General features: G+C 41.0%; 1 protein-coding gene across 2 annotated transcripts in view; it reads right to left on the bottom strand.

Moving 5' to 3' along the window:
* The window catches only part of slc12a1 (solute carrier family 12 member 1), a 120,064-nt gene that overhangs the window by 33,025 nt on the left and 68,358 nt on the right, over window positions 1-18,681 (bottom strand). For both annotated transcript variants that reach the window (XM_067973348.1, XM_067973347.1), the window contains exons 16-19: window positions 14,246-14,357; window positions 7,882-8,022; window positions 7,265-7,371; window positions 3,529-3,611 (exon numbers count right to left, since the gene is read on the bottom strand). In XM_067973348.1, the coding sequence (XP_067829449.1) occupies window positions 3,529-3,611; window positions 7,265-7,371; window positions 7,882-8,022; window positions 14,246-14,357 (443 nt within the window). The remainder of the gene's footprint in view (window positions 1-3,528; window positions 3,612-7,264; window positions 7,372-7,881; window positions 8,023-14,245; window positions 14,358-18,681) is intronic.

Here is an 18,681-nt window from a genome sequence, read left to right on the forward strand (position 1 = left end):
AAGGATGCCTATAAGAGAGCTGTGGATAAGCTTGAATGATCCTTAACTGAGCCAGTTTTTCCTATTGGTGAAGAGCTAGCAGTGGAGAATGCAACTATGTGGACATATCTTTAACACAGACATTGATATCACAGGTAAAATAAACAATTGTGAAGAGACTTTGTGCAATCTGCATAGAAGGCTAAAGTTCTGCAGACATCCACGTAGTGGCAATGACATTTCAGTTCTGACTGGCAAGGAGATGGGTAGAAACAAAGAAAGTGGAAAATTGATCATATGAGTTATATTTCCCTTAATTCACCCCTACAGGATTGGAGAAGGACTTTCGCCAGTTTCCTGGGTTGTGGGTTATTATACAATCATGGTGGGGGATTTTAACTATCATTATTAACTGGACAAATCAAATTGGGAAGGGCAGCCTTGAGGAAGAGTTTATTGAGTGTATTAGGGATGGATTTCTTGAGCAGTATGTAACTAATCCTACAAAGGGGCAAGCAACCTTGGACCTGGTCCTGTGTAATGAGCCAGGATTAATTAATAATGTCCTAGTTAAGGTACCCCTTGGAATGAGTGACCATAACATGGTTACATTCCAAATCCAATTAGAGGGTGAGAAGGTTGGTTCTCAAACAAGCGTACTGAGCTTGAATAAAGGAGACTATGATGGTATGAGAGCGGAATTGATTAAAGTGGACTGGGAAAATAGATTAAAGGGTAAGACGGTACATGAGCAGTGGTGTTCATTTAAGGAGTTATTTTACAACTTTCAAAAAATATATATTCCACTGAGGAAAAGAGGGTGTAAAAGAAATGACAGCCATCCATGGCTAAGTAAAGAAATTAAGGATAGAATCCGACTAAAAACAAGGAAGGACATATAAGGTAGCCAAACTTAGTGGGAGGATAGAAGATTGGGAAGTCTTCAAAAGACAGCAAAAAGTAACTAAAGGATTGATTAAGAAAGGGAAGATAAATTATGAAAATAAATTAGCAAAAAATATAAAAACAGATAGCAAGAGTTTCTACTGTTATATAAAAAGAAAAAGGGTGGCTAAGGCAAACGTAGGTCCCTTAGAGGATGAGACCGGGAAATTAATGGTGGGAAACATGGAGATGGCAAAAATGCTGAACAAATATTTTGTTTCAATCTTTACGGTAGAGGACACTAAGAATATCCCAACACTGGACAAACAAGGGGCTCTAGGGGTGGGGGGGTGTGGGGGGAGGAAAAGAGCTAAATATGATTAAAATCACTAAGGAATTGGTACTCAGTAAATTAATGGGACTCAAGGCGGATAAATCCCCTGGACCTGATGGCTTACATCCTACGGTCTTGAGGGAAGTGGCAGTAGGGATTGTGGATGCTTTGGTAATAATTTTCCAAAATTCTCTGGACTCGGCAAAGGTCCCGGCAGATTGGAAAACTGCTAATGTAACACCCTTATTTAAAATGGGTAGTAGGCAGAAGGCTGGAAATTATAGACCAGTTAGCCTAACATCTGTGGTGCATAAAATTTTGGAGTCTATTATTAAGGAGACAGTAGCGGAACATTTGGATAAACATAATTTAATAGGACAAAGTCAGCATGGCTTTACGAAGGGGAAGTCATGTCTGACAAATTTGCTTGAGTTCTTTGAGGACATAACGTACAGGGTGGATACAGGGGAACCAGTGGATGTAGTGTATTTAGACTTCCAGAAGGCATTCGACAAGGTGCCACGTAAAAGATTATTGCTCAAGATAAAGAATCACTGGATTGGGGGTAATATTCTGGCATGGGTGGAGGATTGATTATCTAACAGGAAGCAGAGAGTTGGGATAAATGGTTCATTCTCAGACTGGCAACCAGTAGCCAGTGGTGTTCCGCAGGGGTCGGTGCTGGGTCCCCAACTCTTTACAATCTATATTAACGATTTGGAGGAGGGGACCGAGTGTAACATATCAAAGTTTGCAGATGATACAAAGATGGGAGGGAAAGTAGAGAGTAAGGAGGGCATAAAAAACCTACAAGGGGATATAAACAGGCTGGGTGAGTGGGCGGAGATTTGGCAGATGCAATACAATATTGGAAAATGTGAGGTTATGCACTTTGGCAGGAAAAAGAGAGCAAGTTATTATCTTAATGGCGAGAAACTGGAAAGTACTGCAGTACAAAGGGATCTGGGGGTCCTAGTGCAAGAAAATCAAAAAGTTAGTATGCAGGTGCAGCAGGTGATCAAGAAGGCCAACAGAATGTTGGCTTTTATTGCTAGGGGGATAGAATATAAAAACAGGGAGGTATTGCTGAAGTTATATAAGGTATTGGTGAGACCGCACCTGGAATACTGCATACAGTTTTGGTCTCCATACTTAAGAAAAGACATACTTGCTCTCGAGGCAGTACAAAGAAGGTTCACTCGGTTAATCCCGGGGATGAGGGGGCGGACATATGAGGAGAGGTTGAGTAGATTGGGACTCTACTCATTGGAGTTCAGAAGAATGAGAGGCGATCTTATTGAAACATATAAGATTGTGAAGGGGCTTGATCGGGTGGATGCGATGAGGATGTTCCCAAGGATGGGTGAAACTAGAACTAGGGGGCATAATCTTAGAATAAGGGGCTGCTCTTTCAAAACTGAGATGAGGAGAACCTTCTTCACTCAGGGTAGTAGATCTGTGGAATTTCCTGCCCCAGAAAGCTGTGGAAGCTACATCATTGAATAAATTTAAAACAGAAATAGACAGTTTCCTAGAAGTAAAGGGAATTCGGGATTACGGGGAGCGGGCAGGAAATTGGACATGAATTTAGATTTGAGGTTAGGATCAGATCAGCCATGATCTTATTGAATGGCGGAGCAGGCTCGAGGAGCCGATTGGCCTACTCCTGCTCCTATTTCTTATGTTCTTATGGTGGGCTTGTGGAGCGATCCAGGCCAGTAAGTGGGTCATGCAGGATCACTGTTGCAGCACCAGATAGATGGAAGGAAACATTAAAGGCGCACAGGGCCCTGAAGACTGGAACAAGTCTTCCTCCAAAAGCCTCAGCTGAGACCCAAGCCATCAGCAGGTAAGGGATCAGAGGGCGAAGACACCTCCACTTTGGGGCCATTACTGCTGCTATTTGGGGCCTAATGCCACCTTTCACCAGGCAGTCCTGGGAACAATGGTAATAGGGAAGGGCAGGAGAGACATCAAAGGAAATAAAATTCGGGAGAGATGTAAAATGGGCTGCCGATTGGGCAATAGTGTAAAACAGGTGATAGCGAAAGTCAAAATCAACCGCAGTGTTTTATTTACTCCCATTTCTATTTATGTTAATAGCAAGAATCTCTTAGGAAAGGGAAGCTTTATTTAGTATCTGCTCCTACAGCTTGGTGGTTAGTTCTGATGAAAGGTTACACCTGAAATATTAACTTATCTGTTCCCTCCACAGATGCTGACTGACCCACAGAGTTTCCAAACATTTTATTTTTTTGTTTCAGATTTCCAGCAATTATAGTTTATTGCTTTTTATTTTGATGGTTAGTGTAGTTGCTTCATTATCCTACCTCGAATCTGAAGTATGCGAGACACATCAAGTCCTTGGCTAATCCTGAGAATCATCAAACCATATTCAAAATCAAAGGCATCACTGCAAACAAAAATATCATAATTCAAAATCACAGATATGATTGATATTCATCCCTGAAATTCATTGTGCTGCCATTAGTTTTTTTTAAAAACTGAAGCTAAAGTTATACGGGTAGATTTTATAAACTCACGCACCATGCATGTAGCTTCACACGCCAGGTGTCCATATGAACAATTTGAATACAAGGGGTCAGGATTTTCCATCCATTCATTTTAGTGAATGGAAAATCCTGCAAGGCCCACTGACCTCAGTGCCCAAATTTCTAATATGCACTCCTGGTACACAAGCTCCATGTTGATAGCACAAAACTTGTAAAATCTCAAACACAGTAATTAAGTTTCTCAGCTCAACAGTTTCTAGTTAGAACTAACACTGACTGAATGTGATTTGGCCCCGATAAAAGATACTTTTACCATCCACCACAAAAATTTAAAATCAACAAACTTTAATTCCTAAATTTTTACAATTCTTACAGAATTTTCTGGCCAGAGTACTGCATATCTTAGCCATGATGTGGAGATGCTGGTGATGGACTGGGGTTGACAAATGTAAAGAATCTTACAACACCAGGTTATATTTGAAAATCACAAGCTTTCGGAGGCTTTCTCCTTCGTCAGGTGAATGTGACGAAGGAGAAAGCCTCTGAAAGCTTGTGATTTTCAAATAAAATTGTTGGACTATAACCTGGTGTTGTAAGATTCTTTACATTTATCTTAGCCATGGTCTATTAAATCAAACTATATCTCCAGCTATATATAGTACAATTAAAAAATATAAGATAGCCCAGACAATCATGGAAAGTGATAGCATTCCATCCCTTATTAAGGAATTTAGAGATGAAGATTGCCCTTGGACCAGTCTTAAAGCACATGCTATAAATTCTCACTTGAAGGTGAAATATAGCACAAAAAAGCAAAAGCACAGACTTTAACTAGCGGGGAGTGTTTTTGCCCTACTGCACAAATATGGAAAATTGGGTCCATTGGGTGACGTGCAGAATTTGCACTACTCACTTCATTTGTCTAAAGGTATTGTATCTTTGATTTAATGATCAAATTGGTTTGTTGATTTTATTAGCAGAACGGCATGATTTGTTCCACATATGTTCAATGCAAACACGTAAATGATTCATATCTCCTGTTAGATATTCACTATTGTATCGGCGATACCTTATGGCCAATTTTCCTCATGTTAGTGCCCTATAACACCTGGATCTAGTTCATAACTCAGAGGAAAAATGGGCAGAGACTCAATGCTATATTTCAGCTCCAGTGGCAGAAGACACTTCTTTCAGGGCAGATCTTGGAATGAGGCTGGGACTGTTGCATCTGAGTTCAGCAGGCCTGTTTAAATGGTATGCTAATGATGTAGAAGTAATGTCAAAATAATTTTCCTCAGTTAATGCCAGAATGGGGTCAAGTCTAAGAAGTGCCCAGACAAAGAGCAGTGCCTGAAAACAGATAGCGGTTAAATAAGTAGCCATCAACAGCCGGCTTTGTTCTTCCAATGAGTAAGAAAGGGAGAGCGTTTCCAACTTGGTTGCAAGTATCCCTTTACTATGTGATAGAGTGACTAATTGGACTGATTTGGGGGAATATTTTTTGCCAAGCACCACACCCCTCCTACAATGGGAGTCTGTTTGTATGTTACTTCGAGGAAGAGGATGAGCAAGGAATGCAAGGTGCCAGGAAAATGAGGCAATATAGCAGGCGGGCTCCTACCCACATATCCAGCCAACTGAATATATCAGGCTCAGATTCATGAGGAAAGCCATCACTAAGTGTGTAACTTGCTGTAGAAGGACCTGCAGCCAAACAACAAGTTAGGCATAGCACTGCCAATGGCAGTGAAGGTGACAGGCATCTTGTATTTTTGGCCTTAGGCCATTTCCGGGGGAAAGTGGGGACATCATAGGATCAGTCAATTTGCAGTTAGTTGCTACTTAAAACGGGTGACTGATAAAATTATTAGCTCTTGCAAACAATGCATCATTTTCCCAAAGGGCTGAAAGAACAACGTGAGAGCTGAAGGTTTTCAGAAGGCAGGTTTCTCTAAAGTCTCGGGTGTCGCTGATGGGGTGCATACAGCTCTACATGCTCCATGGTGGACTGTCTTAAAATGAAATGTGCCATGATTACTGCCAGGGCGATGGGCATTCATATGCATGGTTCTACGCTGATGGTCAAACACAAGCTGAACGTTGACTGGATTCCATTCAATTAACGTTTGACTATCATTGTAGATGTGAATGTCTGCCTCCCTGGCAGCAGTCACAGCACGTTCATTTAAGACAGTCCACCATGTCCACATTGTTATATCCAGCAACTCAAGGACTGGCTGCTGGATGACCTGCATTACCCACTGCAGCCATGACTCATGGTGCCTCTGCAACCTCCAGTGACCCCAGTGGGGGCATCCTTCAGTACAACCCAGCCAAAGTTTCAAGATTAAGCATGGACTGGTGTATTGTCCACACGGCATATCTGAAGTGTAAACAGGAGCCCTTTAACGAAGCTCGCTATGCAGTCTGAAGATGCAGCAGACACAAGTACCTTTGGCAGACCATGATTGAGGAGATCTTCTTCTAAGCGTCCGCCCTAAAAGCTTCACAGTTCAAGACCTCCCTACACCGTTCCCACTGTCCTTCAATAAATATTTTCTACAGTTCCAATATCACCACCTCAATCTAGCAAGCAGATCACTCTTCTGCAATACACAGGTTGGAGTAAATTTTTGTCTTCCCAGACAATACTCCAGTGGACCAGATCGCCCCACCATTATAAAACCCATTGATTTCAATGGGATGAAATTCGGATGCATTTTATAATGGTTGAGCGATCCACTCCGCCAGATTGCCATCCAGCCGATGAAGACAGAAATTCACCCCATTATTTCTTAGGCAACATAAACGAAACTGAATGTAATGGCTTGAAACGCAAATGGAAATATTTATTTTCTTACATTTACTTTCATGTCACTGACTGCAACCAGTGTGTGCGTGCCTGCAAGTCAAATCAAGTGCTTCTACAATGTCTACATCTGAGCCTGCTAACTTTGTGGAAGGGATTTCTGAGAATCTGGTAGTTCTTATTTTTAGTAAACAATACCTCCAATGTGTGGTCAGCCTTTGATTGGTAACCTCAATTTTCAGGGGACTATCAGTGTGGTAACTGTCAATACCCTGCTGTCCTTGCTCCATATATAACAAAAAAAAATCCAAATCGTGCAGCCTTTGTTTCTTTTCTGGCCGAAAATTGGGTCCAGAGGTGCATGGGCATCACATCAGTGACCTCGGCATGGCAAATACATCACACAAAATACATGCTGATGTCAAGGATGTGATTTGTGCACGTCTTCAGACCTGATTTTTTTGGCAGGAAACAATGGGAACTTTTGGGGGGCTCTCAAATTCAGTTTTCACCAATACACCATCCAAAAATTTAATCAGTGGAAATTGGTGAAAACTGAATTTAAAGGTTCTTAAAGATATTTTGTTTTTAAGAGAAGGAATTTTTCTTGGCTCACACAGCTGATTTATATATAAATGTGAAGACATTACTCTGCAGCATTTGTTGACATTGCTCAATAAAAAGTCACTACTTCTAAGAGCCACACTACCCCAACTTTAATCAAACATAGCAAAAACCACTTACTGCAAAATGCCAACATAATTCTCAATGTCCTGAGAATTAGCAGTACGCCAGTCTCTTTTGTATCCAATCACAAGCGTATTCGGCTTCATTCGACCCAATCCAGAAGCCTAGTGGAATACAAGTTAAATTGTATCCAATTAAACATTTATGGTAGAGGCCCATCCCATTAATCATTGAAAAGTAGAATCATAAAGTTTACAGCACGGAAGGAGGCCATTTGGCCCATCGAGTCCGCGCCAGCTCTATGCAAGAGCAATCCAGCTAGTCCCACTCCCCACCCTATCCCCGTAGCCCTGCAAATTTTTTCCTTTCAAACCAGTAAAACAGACAACCTAGCATATTAGACTAAGTATTTAAGCCAGGTTCCCTAATAACAAATGTCACCAACCTCTTTTGAAGTAAAGCAAATGCAGTCTCTTGTTTGGAAGAATACAGCTGATATTTGTAGCACTTAAAGCATAAATTCTACAATCTAATGCATTTAAAAATATTGGGCCCGCTAATTGGTGCAAATCTACTTAATTTAAACAGTGTATACTTCTAGCAAATCAGATGTAATTACTCAAAAGTACATTCAGTGCCTTAAGGACTTGATAATACAGATATAGAGCAACAACCTGAAGTAAGCACTTTACTCCATCACGCAGGTTGTCTCCAGCCACTGCTGCATAGAAGGCTTTTTTTTTGTTCTTCGCAAGCCACTGCTGGTATTTATCCACGTTCATGTTAATTTCACTTACAGTCTGCTTTCGTGGGCCCTAACAGAAAACAGTGGACAAGTTGAACTGTATTATTTTGAATGTGCATTTACATAGTTATATAGAGTCGACAGCACAGAAACAAACCATTCAGCCCAACAGGTTTATGCCTGCGTTTGTGCTCCACATGAGCCTCCTCCCACCCCTCTTCATCTCACCTTATCAGCATATCCTTCTAGCCCTTTCTCCCTCATTTACTTATCCAGCTTCCCCTTAAAAGCATCTAAGCAATTCGCCTCAACTATTCTGTGGTAGCACGTTTCATATTCTCACCACTCTTTGGGTAAAGAAGTTTCTCCTGAATTCCCTATAGGATTTATTAGTGACTATCTTATATTTATGACCTCTAGTTTTGGTCACCCCACAAGTGGAAACATTTTCGACATTTACCCTGTCAAATCCTTTAATAATCTCGAAGACCTCTATCAGGTCACCCCTCAGACTTCTTTTTTCTAGAAAAAAAGAGCCCCAGCCTGTTCAGCCTTTCCGGATAGTTATATCCTCTTAGTTTTGGTATCATCCTTGTAAATCTTTTTTGCACCTTTTCCAGTGCCTCTATATTCTTTTTATAATATGGAGACCAGAACTGTGCACAAGTGTGATCTAACCAAGGTTCTATACAAGTTTAACGTAACTTCTCTGCTTCTCAATTCTATCCCTCTAGAAATGAACCCCAGTGCTTGGTTTCCTTCTTTATAGCCTTATTAACCTGTGTCACTACTTTTAGTGATTTGGGTATCTGTACCCAGAGATCCCTTTACTCCGCCAACCCATTTAGGCTCTTATTATCCAAGCAGCATGTAGCCGCCTTAGTCTTCCTACCAAAATGCACCATCTCACACTTATCTATATTGAAATTCATTTGCCAATTATACGCCCATTCTGTATGTTTATTAATGTCTTGTATTTTGTCGCATTCTTCCACAGTATTAACAATTTGGTGTCATCCGCAAATTTTGAAATTGTACTGCCAATTCCCGAGTCCAAATAGTTTACATAAATTGTGAACAGTGGTCCCAGCACCGATCCCTATGGAATACCACTTCTCACCTTTTGCCAGTCTGGGTAGCTACCCTTAAACCCTACTCTATTTTCTGTTTTGTAGCCAGCTTGCAACCCATTTTTTAAAACTCATTTTAAATATCTGTTTGCTAAACTTTCCTTCTACTTCAACATGATATTCTGGGACTTTCCCACAAATGTTGACAATATATATAAACTCTTTTCAAGTGAAGCTCTAACTTAACAGTTTTCCTTTCTTTCTTCTCTTATCCCCCCTGCCCAAACCAGTGCAATGCTCCATCTAGTGGCTTGGCTGAAAATGAACAAATTTAGCCCATCACAGTATCTGAGTTCAAATGACAGATTTGAATGTGATCAGGTCAGCATGAGACTTTCAGAAAAGTCAGTTTTACTGTGGATAGCCTTCAGGAGTGAAAACTTAGCCAATTTAGGAATGTTGACAACAGTTGTAACACCCAATCTTAAGTGAGATCAGGTAACTCACCACAGACCAGGGATTGAACCTGTGATATACTGTGTGATGCAATTGCTTTGTCTCTTTGCTGGCATCTGCAAAGACTAATAAAAGAGGATTCAACTGAATAGCCATCCTGCTCCAGTAATAGATGTTTGAAGATTTAAACATGTGACAATCTGGTTGGGAGTGCAATGCTATACCATTGAAGCTAATGTGCCATTCCCAGAATGTTATTATTTTCCCCATTACAGAAATATCAGATTTCCTTTACTGGAAAATCATCTGTTTTCTGTTCTGGCATCAAAAACATGCAGTAATGGAATAAAAGTCATAATCTATAAACCTAAAATTGTGTTTTTGAAAAATTCTATTCAAAACACAACGTACCAGTTTTAACCTTAATGTAAAATGACTAACTTGATAAATGTTACCTACCACAAGTTCAACCTCCACAAACAAAAAGGATAATCATCAACCAACAGGGTCAGGGGTGAAAATAGCCTAGCAGCTTTGTCCACATGCAGCTAACTTCATCGGGTGGTCTTTCTCAGACTCTACTTGATACAAGACCTCATTCTTGGCCAAACCGCTGTTTTTTTTAGTAAGTTGGGTCACAACTATGTATGTGGAGCTTGAGCTTTTAATAAATGTAAGAATATACCTATGGTATGTGATCAAATATTCTTAACATCTCATTCAACCTCCACATGCAGACAGCAGTATACAAAATTTGGTATAGGTGGCAGAATCTTCAGCTGCCTCTGTCCTATTTTTTGGAACTCCTTTCTTAAATATCTTCATCTTTAAAAACCTCCTCAAAACCATCTCTTAAACCAAACTTTCCATCAAGATTCCTAATCCCCTCTATTCCTCGTTGGACATCCATCTGTGAAGCACTTGGGGCGTTTCGTACATTAAACATGCTACATAAATGCAAGTTGTTGTTGCTGTCCCTTTAAATTTCACATTTTCAATCATGTGACTCTCCCCAAAGTGCGAACATGCTGACCTCGCTATCACCACATCCTTGGTTCTTTGTCCACTGGAACACCAGAAAAGAAACTAGAGTCCAACAAGACCTCAAACATTCCAGCGCTTTTTTTCAATGCATAATCACGAACTTTAAACTTATGTAATACAAAATTCTCAAATGACAACTTTTTGAACAATCGACAAGTTCAAATGGATCTGACATGAATTTACTCAGAACCAGATTCAAGTTCTGAGTTTGGGCAACCTGAAAAATTATGGGGCACACCTTCCAAGTCTGCTTCACAGAACACGAAACCAAAGTGTGCGTCATTGGGGGTGATAGGCAGAGACACCAATAACATATTAACAAGGTTTGGAGAGAGGTCTTCATCTCATAGCATTTGAAGGAAAGAGAATTGTCAGCATACCCTGGAAGGTTGAAGGTCCTGCTGGCATCAATGCACAAATTTGGCATTATACATCTTAAAAAGGAATGACTTCCCATAGGAAATGTAGCCCTAATAATAAAGGATGACATAAGGACAGTGGTGAGAAAGGATCTTGGCTCGGAAGATCAGGAAGTAGAATCAGTATGGGTGGAAATAAGAAATAAAAAGGGGCAGAAAACTCTGGTGGGAGTAGTTTATAGGCCCCCGAATAGTAGTAATGCTGTTGGACAGAGTATTAATCATGACAGAATAGGAACTTGTAACAAAGATAATGCAGTAATCACGGGGGACTTTAGTCTTCATATAGATGGGGCAAATCAATTTGGCAAAGGTAGTTTGGAGGACGAGTTCACGAAATGCATTTGAGACGGTTTCCTAGAGCAATACATCATGCAACTAATCAGGGAACAGGCTATTTTAGATCTTGTCTTATGTAATGAGACAGGGGTAATTTGTAATCTCACAGTACGAGATCCTCTGGGGAAGAGTGATCATAATATGATGAATTTCACATTGAGTTTGAGAGTGACATACTTAAGTCAGAAACTAGAGTCTTAAACTTAAATAAAGCCAATTACTAGGTATGAGGGGGCGAGTTGGCTACAGTAGATTGGGAAATTAAATTAAAGGGAATGACTGTTGAAAAGCAATGGCAAATCTTTAAAGAAATATTTCAATATTCTCAACAAATATACATTCCATTGAGAAATAAAAACTCCACGGGAAGTGATCCACCTGTGGCTAACTAAAGAAGTTAAGGATAGTATTAGATTAAAAGAGGCCTATAATGTTGCGAAGAGCAGTAAGCCTGAGGATTGGGAGAGTTTTGGAAACCAGCAAAGGACGACCAAAAAATTGGTAAAGAGAGAAAATAGAATGTGAAAGTAAACTAGCAAGAAATATAAAAACAAATTGTAAGAGCTTCTACAAGTATGTAAAAAGGAAACAAATAGCACAAGTAAACATTGGTCCCTTAGAGGCTGAGACAGGAGAAATTATAAAGGAGGGAGAGAAAAAAACAGGGAACTACAGGCCAGTCAGCCTAACATCACTCGTTGGGAAATTGCTGGAATCCATTATTAAGAAAGTGGTAATAGGGCACTTAGAAAATCATAATATGATTAGGCAGAGTCAACATGGTTTTATGAAAGGGAAATAGTGTTTGACAAATTTAGAGTTTTTTGAGGATGTAACTAGCAGGGTAGATAAAGGGGAACCAGTGGATGTAGTATATTTGGATTTTCAAAAGGCATTCGAAAAGGTACCACATAAAAAGGTTCTTACACAAGATAAGGGCTCATGGGGTTAGGGGTAACATATTAGCATGGATAGAGGATTGGTTAATGGACAGAAAACAGAGTCGGGATAAACGGATCATTTTCAGGCTGGCAGGCTGTAAGTAGTGAGGTGCCGCAAGGATCTGTGCCTGGGCCTCAGCTATTTACACTTTATATTAATGACTTAGATGAAGGGACCAAGTGTAGCATATCCAAGTTAGCTTTGTATCGTCAGCAAGGTGGGAAAGTAAGCTGTGAGGAGGACACAGGGATAAAGGGATAAAGACAGGTTAAGTGAGTGGGTAAGAAGGTAGCAGATGGAGTATAATGTGGGGAAATGTGAGGTTATTCACTTTGGTAGGAAGAATAGAAAAGCAGAATATTTTTAAAATGGTGAGAAACTATTAAATGTTGGTGTTCAGCGCAACTTAGAAGGAACACAAAAAGTTAGCATGCAGGTACAGCAAGCAATTAGGATAGCAAATGGAATGTTGCCTTTATTGCAAGGGGATTGGAGTACAAAAGTAAGGAAGTCTTGAAGTCTTACTACAATTCGACAGGGCTTTGGAGACCTCACCTGGAGTACGGTGTACAGTTTTGGTCTCCTTATCTAAGGAAGGATATACTTGCCTTAGAGGCGGTGCAGCGAAGGTTCACTAGATTAATTCCTGGGATGAGAGGGTTGACCTCTGAGGCGAGATTGAGTAGAAGAGTTTAGAAGAATGAGAAGTGATTTAATTGAAACATAAGATTATGAGGGGGCTTGACAGGGTAAATGCTGAGAGGTTGTTTCCCATGGCTGGAAAGTCTAGAACTAGGGGGCACAGTCGCAAGATAAGGGGTCGGACATTTAAGACTGAGATGAGGAGGAATTTCTTCATTCAGAGGGTTGTGAATCTTTGGAATTCTCTACCCCAGAGGGCTGTGGATGCTGAGTCGTTGAATATATTCAAGGCTGAGATAGACAGATTTCTGGACTCTAGGGGAATCAAAGGATATGGGGATTGGGCAGGAAAGTGGAGTTGAGGTCGAAGATCAGCCATGATCTGATTGAATGGCGGAGCAGACTCGAGGGGCCACGTGGCCTACTCCTGCTCCTATTTCTTATGTTCTTATGAAAGGAGAATGGTCACTACCAACTGCTAGAAAGCCAGTTGTTCCAAGTTTGTTTTTTCAAGAGCTGTTCAGTGGAAGCCCTGTGGGCCAATGAGCTAGATCTGCCATTTGCTGGGTCAGCAGGTTCTCCCCAAGCAAAATCTGGTACTCCCTGACTTGGAAGTCCAAAAACTAGGTATTCTTGACCAATACCTAAGGATAATCAAGGTTATCTCTTCTTCTTAAATCTTGGGAATGACTAGCACTATAAACGGAATAGAGAGTACAGGATTCCCCTCTGTCAGGAGAGCATTAAGAAATCCAATGACAGGGTTCTGGAGTCTTTGAATGTGGAGTAGAAGCTGCTGGAAAGTTGGCATGGGGTCCGTTCTTGGAAGCCCCATCTTTGGAAAATGACCTGGACTGCCTCCTGTTGGAGGTTTACTTATGTGGCTGCACCTGAGCCCTGCTGAGGGAGTCCACCATCTAGTTCTATACTCTTGTCAGATCCCATACTGACAGGTCAACTAACTTTTACATTCTCCAGCACCAGATCTGAAAGTTGTTTGGACAAGCATCTGCATTTGAAATGATTTATGGTCAGCCATAGTATTTGAGCAAAGGGTGCAAGCCTCACTTCTCACCAAGCCTCTGAGGTAGACATCTCATCTCGAAATAGAAGCACCGGTGGTCAGTGCCAGCATTAGGACAAACTGTAGCCACAGTCCCAAGAGATTTGCACCATGGGACGATGCAATAATCCTATTAGCATGTGGAGGTTGAACAAATAATAAAGAATTATGGCTTACAAAGGGAAGATATATCCAGCTTTCCCAAAAAAAATCATTCATATGTGCTTCCCACTATGATCTATGAACATTTAGCATTGTGCTGCATTTTTTAAAAAGTGTTCAAAATTGCCACACAGAAATCTGTAACAAAGTAATTACCATAAATACTTGACTACAGATGCACAGACTAAAATTCTTGGTGAAAGCAAGTGTTAAATCCAACAAGGCCGGCCTGGATATAGGTGATCCGGTCAATACGATGCACTGTGGCCTATGGGAAGAAGAAACAGTAAACTATTTTTTGGAAAAGTTTCATGAAATCATACAAAGGACTGCTAAAAATGTTACCATTTGACAAAGTTTGAGTACATTCACTGCATTACATTATTTTATCCTCACTTTTTGTAAATAGCTCAACTTTTACTTTTAAAAAGTATGACATTTTCATTTGATTTTTCAGTGCTGCTCAGGAGAGACGTGTATCTGAAGTGGCAAAAATAAAAATGTTGTAACTGCTGGGTCAGAAATCAGGTGGAAATATTCTTTCAATGCGTGGAATATATTTCCAGATAGAGTAGTACAGGCAAAAACCCTGGAATCATTTAAGAAACAACTGGATGCTACAATTGGCAGAGAGGAGGGGGGTGTCTGTGGTCATCCTTCCAGAGATCCTGAGGGCCAAATGGCTTTCCTCATCCACAATTATCTAGTGATCATTTACAGTAGCAAATGGGAGCTGAATCAAGGAAAAAAATTGCAATTAGTAATTTGGGAGTCAGTCCAGTTTATACTTCAGATGCACTGCTCCTGTTCATCACCAGGGCACTGTGGAGGGGGGCTAAGAAAATCAGCCCCATTAACACATTTGTTAGGAACAACTAGTTCAAATTCGTAGCCAGTATCATGCCATGATTTTCTTGGCCTTAAAAGTGCAGCACTGCACTTCCTGAGCAGGCTTGACTGTTACTGTACCGACTTTAGCAATTGGTTTTATTTTGTTCTGGGGCAATTTACAATGTCTCCCATATCACCAATGTATTTTTCTGATTGAAGGGAATGGACTGTAATGTCAGCTTATTTTCTCTAATTAACTTTTATACATTTTCTTCAGCTCGATAAAGTTGTTTAATGTCTCATAGCAAATGCACCAGTCACAATACAGATGGAACTAGTTTATATCAGCAATGTCATGCATCACAGTGCATTCTAAATCTTTGCATGATCCAGAGATGGTCATTAGCCACTTTACTTAGAACTGGATGGCATTATTGATAGCTCCTCAACATAATCAGTCATGAGCTTTAATGATCGGTTTTTCACAACTGAAATCTGTATTGGTAAGTTTTTAATGCAGTTTTTCTGTGGCTCTTTAGCCAAAGTTACGATGGACGATTGGGAGAACCCCTCGGCACTTGCGAAAATCCAACCCCGTTATTTTTAGCGACCAATCTATCTTGACAGGAAAATAGTTAATGTCTCAAGGTTAACATCTGTGACACGAAAAGATTCTTTCGGCATAAAGGCAGTACCATATCAAATCATATTTAGTTCACTATCCAACACGTACTGTCCAGTTTCCAGCTCCATTTCAGTTTCCGGAAATGACACCAGGGGTGCAGTTTCCTTCACATTTACCACGTGCTCAAGGCAGAGAAAACAGGAAAGTAGGCTTGGAGGTCTCCTGCTGAATCTTCTCTTCTCCTCTCCCCAACTCGCCCGCCCCCACCTCCCAACCAAAATAGTTCTGCTGATTTTCCTCCTCGCCCCACTCCAGGATCATAGAAAGGTTACAGCAAGGAAGGAAGCCATTCGGCCCATCGAATCCATGCTAGTTCTATGCAAGAGCAATGCAGCTAGTTCCACTCCCTCGCCCTATCCCCGTAGCCCTGCAAATTATTTCCTTTCAAGTATTTATCCAGTTCTCCTTTGAAGGCCATGATTGAATTTGCCACCACCACCCCCTCAGGCATTGCAACGCAGATCCTAACGACTCGCTGTGTAAAAAACCTTTTCCTCGTGTCACCTTTGGTTCTTTTCCCAATCACCTTAAATCTATGTCCTCTGGTTCTTGACCCTTCCGCCAATGGGAACAGTTTCTCTCTATCTACTATGTCTAGACCCTTCATGATTTTGAATAACTATCAAATCTCCTCCAAACCTTCTCTGTTCCAAGGAGAATAACCCCAGCTTCTCCAGTCTATCCATGTAACTGAAGTCCTTCATCCCTGGATTCATTCCAGTAAATCTCTTTTGCACCCTTTCTAAGGCTTTCATATCCTTCCTAAGTGCGGTGCCCAGAACTGGACACAATACTCCAGTTGTGGCCGAACCAGTGTTTTATAAAGGTTCATCATGACTTCCTTGCTTTTGTATTCTATGCCTCTATTTATAAATGATGTGGAGATGCCGGTGATGGACTGGGGTGGACAAATGTAAGGAATCTTACAACACCAGGTTATAGTCCAACAGTTTTATTTGAAAATCACAAGCTTTCGGAGCTTTTCTCCTTAGTCAGGTGTGTGAAGGTTTCCATAAAAGCACCACACATATAGTCACAGAACAATGCCTGGTGATTACAGATAATCTTTCCAACTGCCCGTTATCACACCTCTGCATGGATGGTGTTCAGACAGGGGAACATTACACCCAAGACCACTGAATACGCAAGCGGTCAGATTACAAAGACAGAGAGTCTTTGTCTCTCTCTGTCTTTGTAATCTGACCGCTTGCGTATTCAGTGGTCTTGGGTGTAATGTTCCCCTGTCTGAACACCAAACATGCAGAGGTGTGATAACAGGCAGTTGGAAAGATTATCTGTAATCACCAGGCATTGTTCTGTGACTATATATGCGGTGCTTTTATGAAACCTTCACACACCTGACGAAGGAGGAAAGCTCCGAAAGCTTGTGATTTTCAAATAAAACTGTTGGACTATAACCTGGTGTTGTAAGATTCCTTACATCCTTCTATTTATAAAGCCCAGGAACCCGTATGCTTTTTTAACCACTTTCTCAACGTGCCCTGCCACCTTTAATGATTTGTGTACATATGCCCCCAGGTCTCTCTGTTCCTGCACCTCTTTTAGAATTGTGCCCTCTAATTTATATTGCCTCTCCTCATTCTTCCTACCGAAATGTATCACCTTGCATTTTTCTGCGTTAAATTTCATTTGCCACGTGTCCGCCCATGCCATCAGCCTGTCTATATCCTCTTGAAGTCTATCACTATCCTCCTCACTGTTCTAATGAGGAATTATAATGGGGAACAAAGAAATGGCAGTCCAATTAAACTAATACTTTGGCTCTGTCTTCACAAAAGGAGAACACAAATAACCTGCCAGAAATGTTAAGGAACCAAGGGTCTAGTGAGAGGGAGGAACTGAAGGAAACCAGTATTAGTAAAACAAAGTGCTAGGGAAATTAATGGGGCTAAAGGCTGACAAATCCCCGGGGCCTGATAATCTACATCCCAGAGTACTAAAGGAAGTGGCCCTGGAAATAGTGGATGCATTGGTGATCATCTTCCAAAATTCTATAGACTCTGGAACAGTTCCTACAGATTGGAGGGTGGCAAATGTAACCCCACTATTTAAAAAAGGGAGAGAAAAAAAAAACAGGGAATTACAGACCAGTTAGCCTAACATAAGTAGTGGGGAAAATGCTAGAGTCTATTATAAAAGATGTGATATCAGAACACTTGGAAAGCATTAACGGGATTGGACAAAGTCAGCATGGGTTTATGAAAGGGAAATCACGCTTAACAAATCTACTGGAATTTTTTGAGGATGTAACTAGTAGGATAGGGGAGAACCAGTGGATGTGGTGTACTTGGATTTTCAGAAGGCTTTTGATAAGGTCCCACACAAGAGGTTAGTGTGCAAAATTAAAGCACATGGGATTGGGGGGAATATACTGGCATGGATTGAGAATTGGTTGACAGACAGGAAACAGAGTAGGAATAAACAGGTCTTTTTCCAGGGGGCAGGCAGTGACTAGTAGGGTACAGCAGGGATCAGTGCTTGGGCCCCAGCTATTCACAATATATATCAATGATTTGGATGAGGGAACTAAATGTAACATTTCCAAGTTTGCAGATGACACAAAGCTGGGGTGGAATGTGAGCTGTGAGGAGGATGCAAAGAGGCTCCAATATGATTTAGACAAGTTGGGTGAGTGGGCAAGAACATGGCAGATGCAGTATAACGTGGATAAATGTGAGGTTATCCACTTTGGTTGTAAAAACAGAAAGGCAGATTATTATCTGAATGGTGATAGATTGTCCTTGTACACCAGTCGCTGAAAGCCAGCATTCAGGTGCAGCAAGCAGTTAGGCAGGCGAATGGTATGTTGGCCTTCATTGTAAGAGGATTTGATTACAGGAGCAGGGATGTCTTACTGCAGTTATACAGGGCCTTGGTGAGACCACATCTGGAGTAATATGTGCAGTTTTGGTCTCCTTATCTGAGGAAGGATGTCCTTGCCATGGAGGGAGTGCAACCAAGGTTTACCAGACTGATTCCTGGGATGGCAGGACTGACGTCCGAGGAGAGATTGGGTCGACTAGGCCTATATTCACTAGAGTCTAGAAGAATGAGA

Source organism: Heptranchias perlo, chromosome 38, assembly GCF_035084215.1.
Source record: "Heptranchias perlo isolate sHepPer1 chromosome 38, sHepPer1.hap1, whole genome shotgun sequence".
In the NCBI taxonomy this organism is placed as follows: Eukaryota; Metazoa; Chordata; class Chondrichthyes; order Hexanchiformes; family Hexanchidae; genus Heptranchias; species Heptranchias perlo.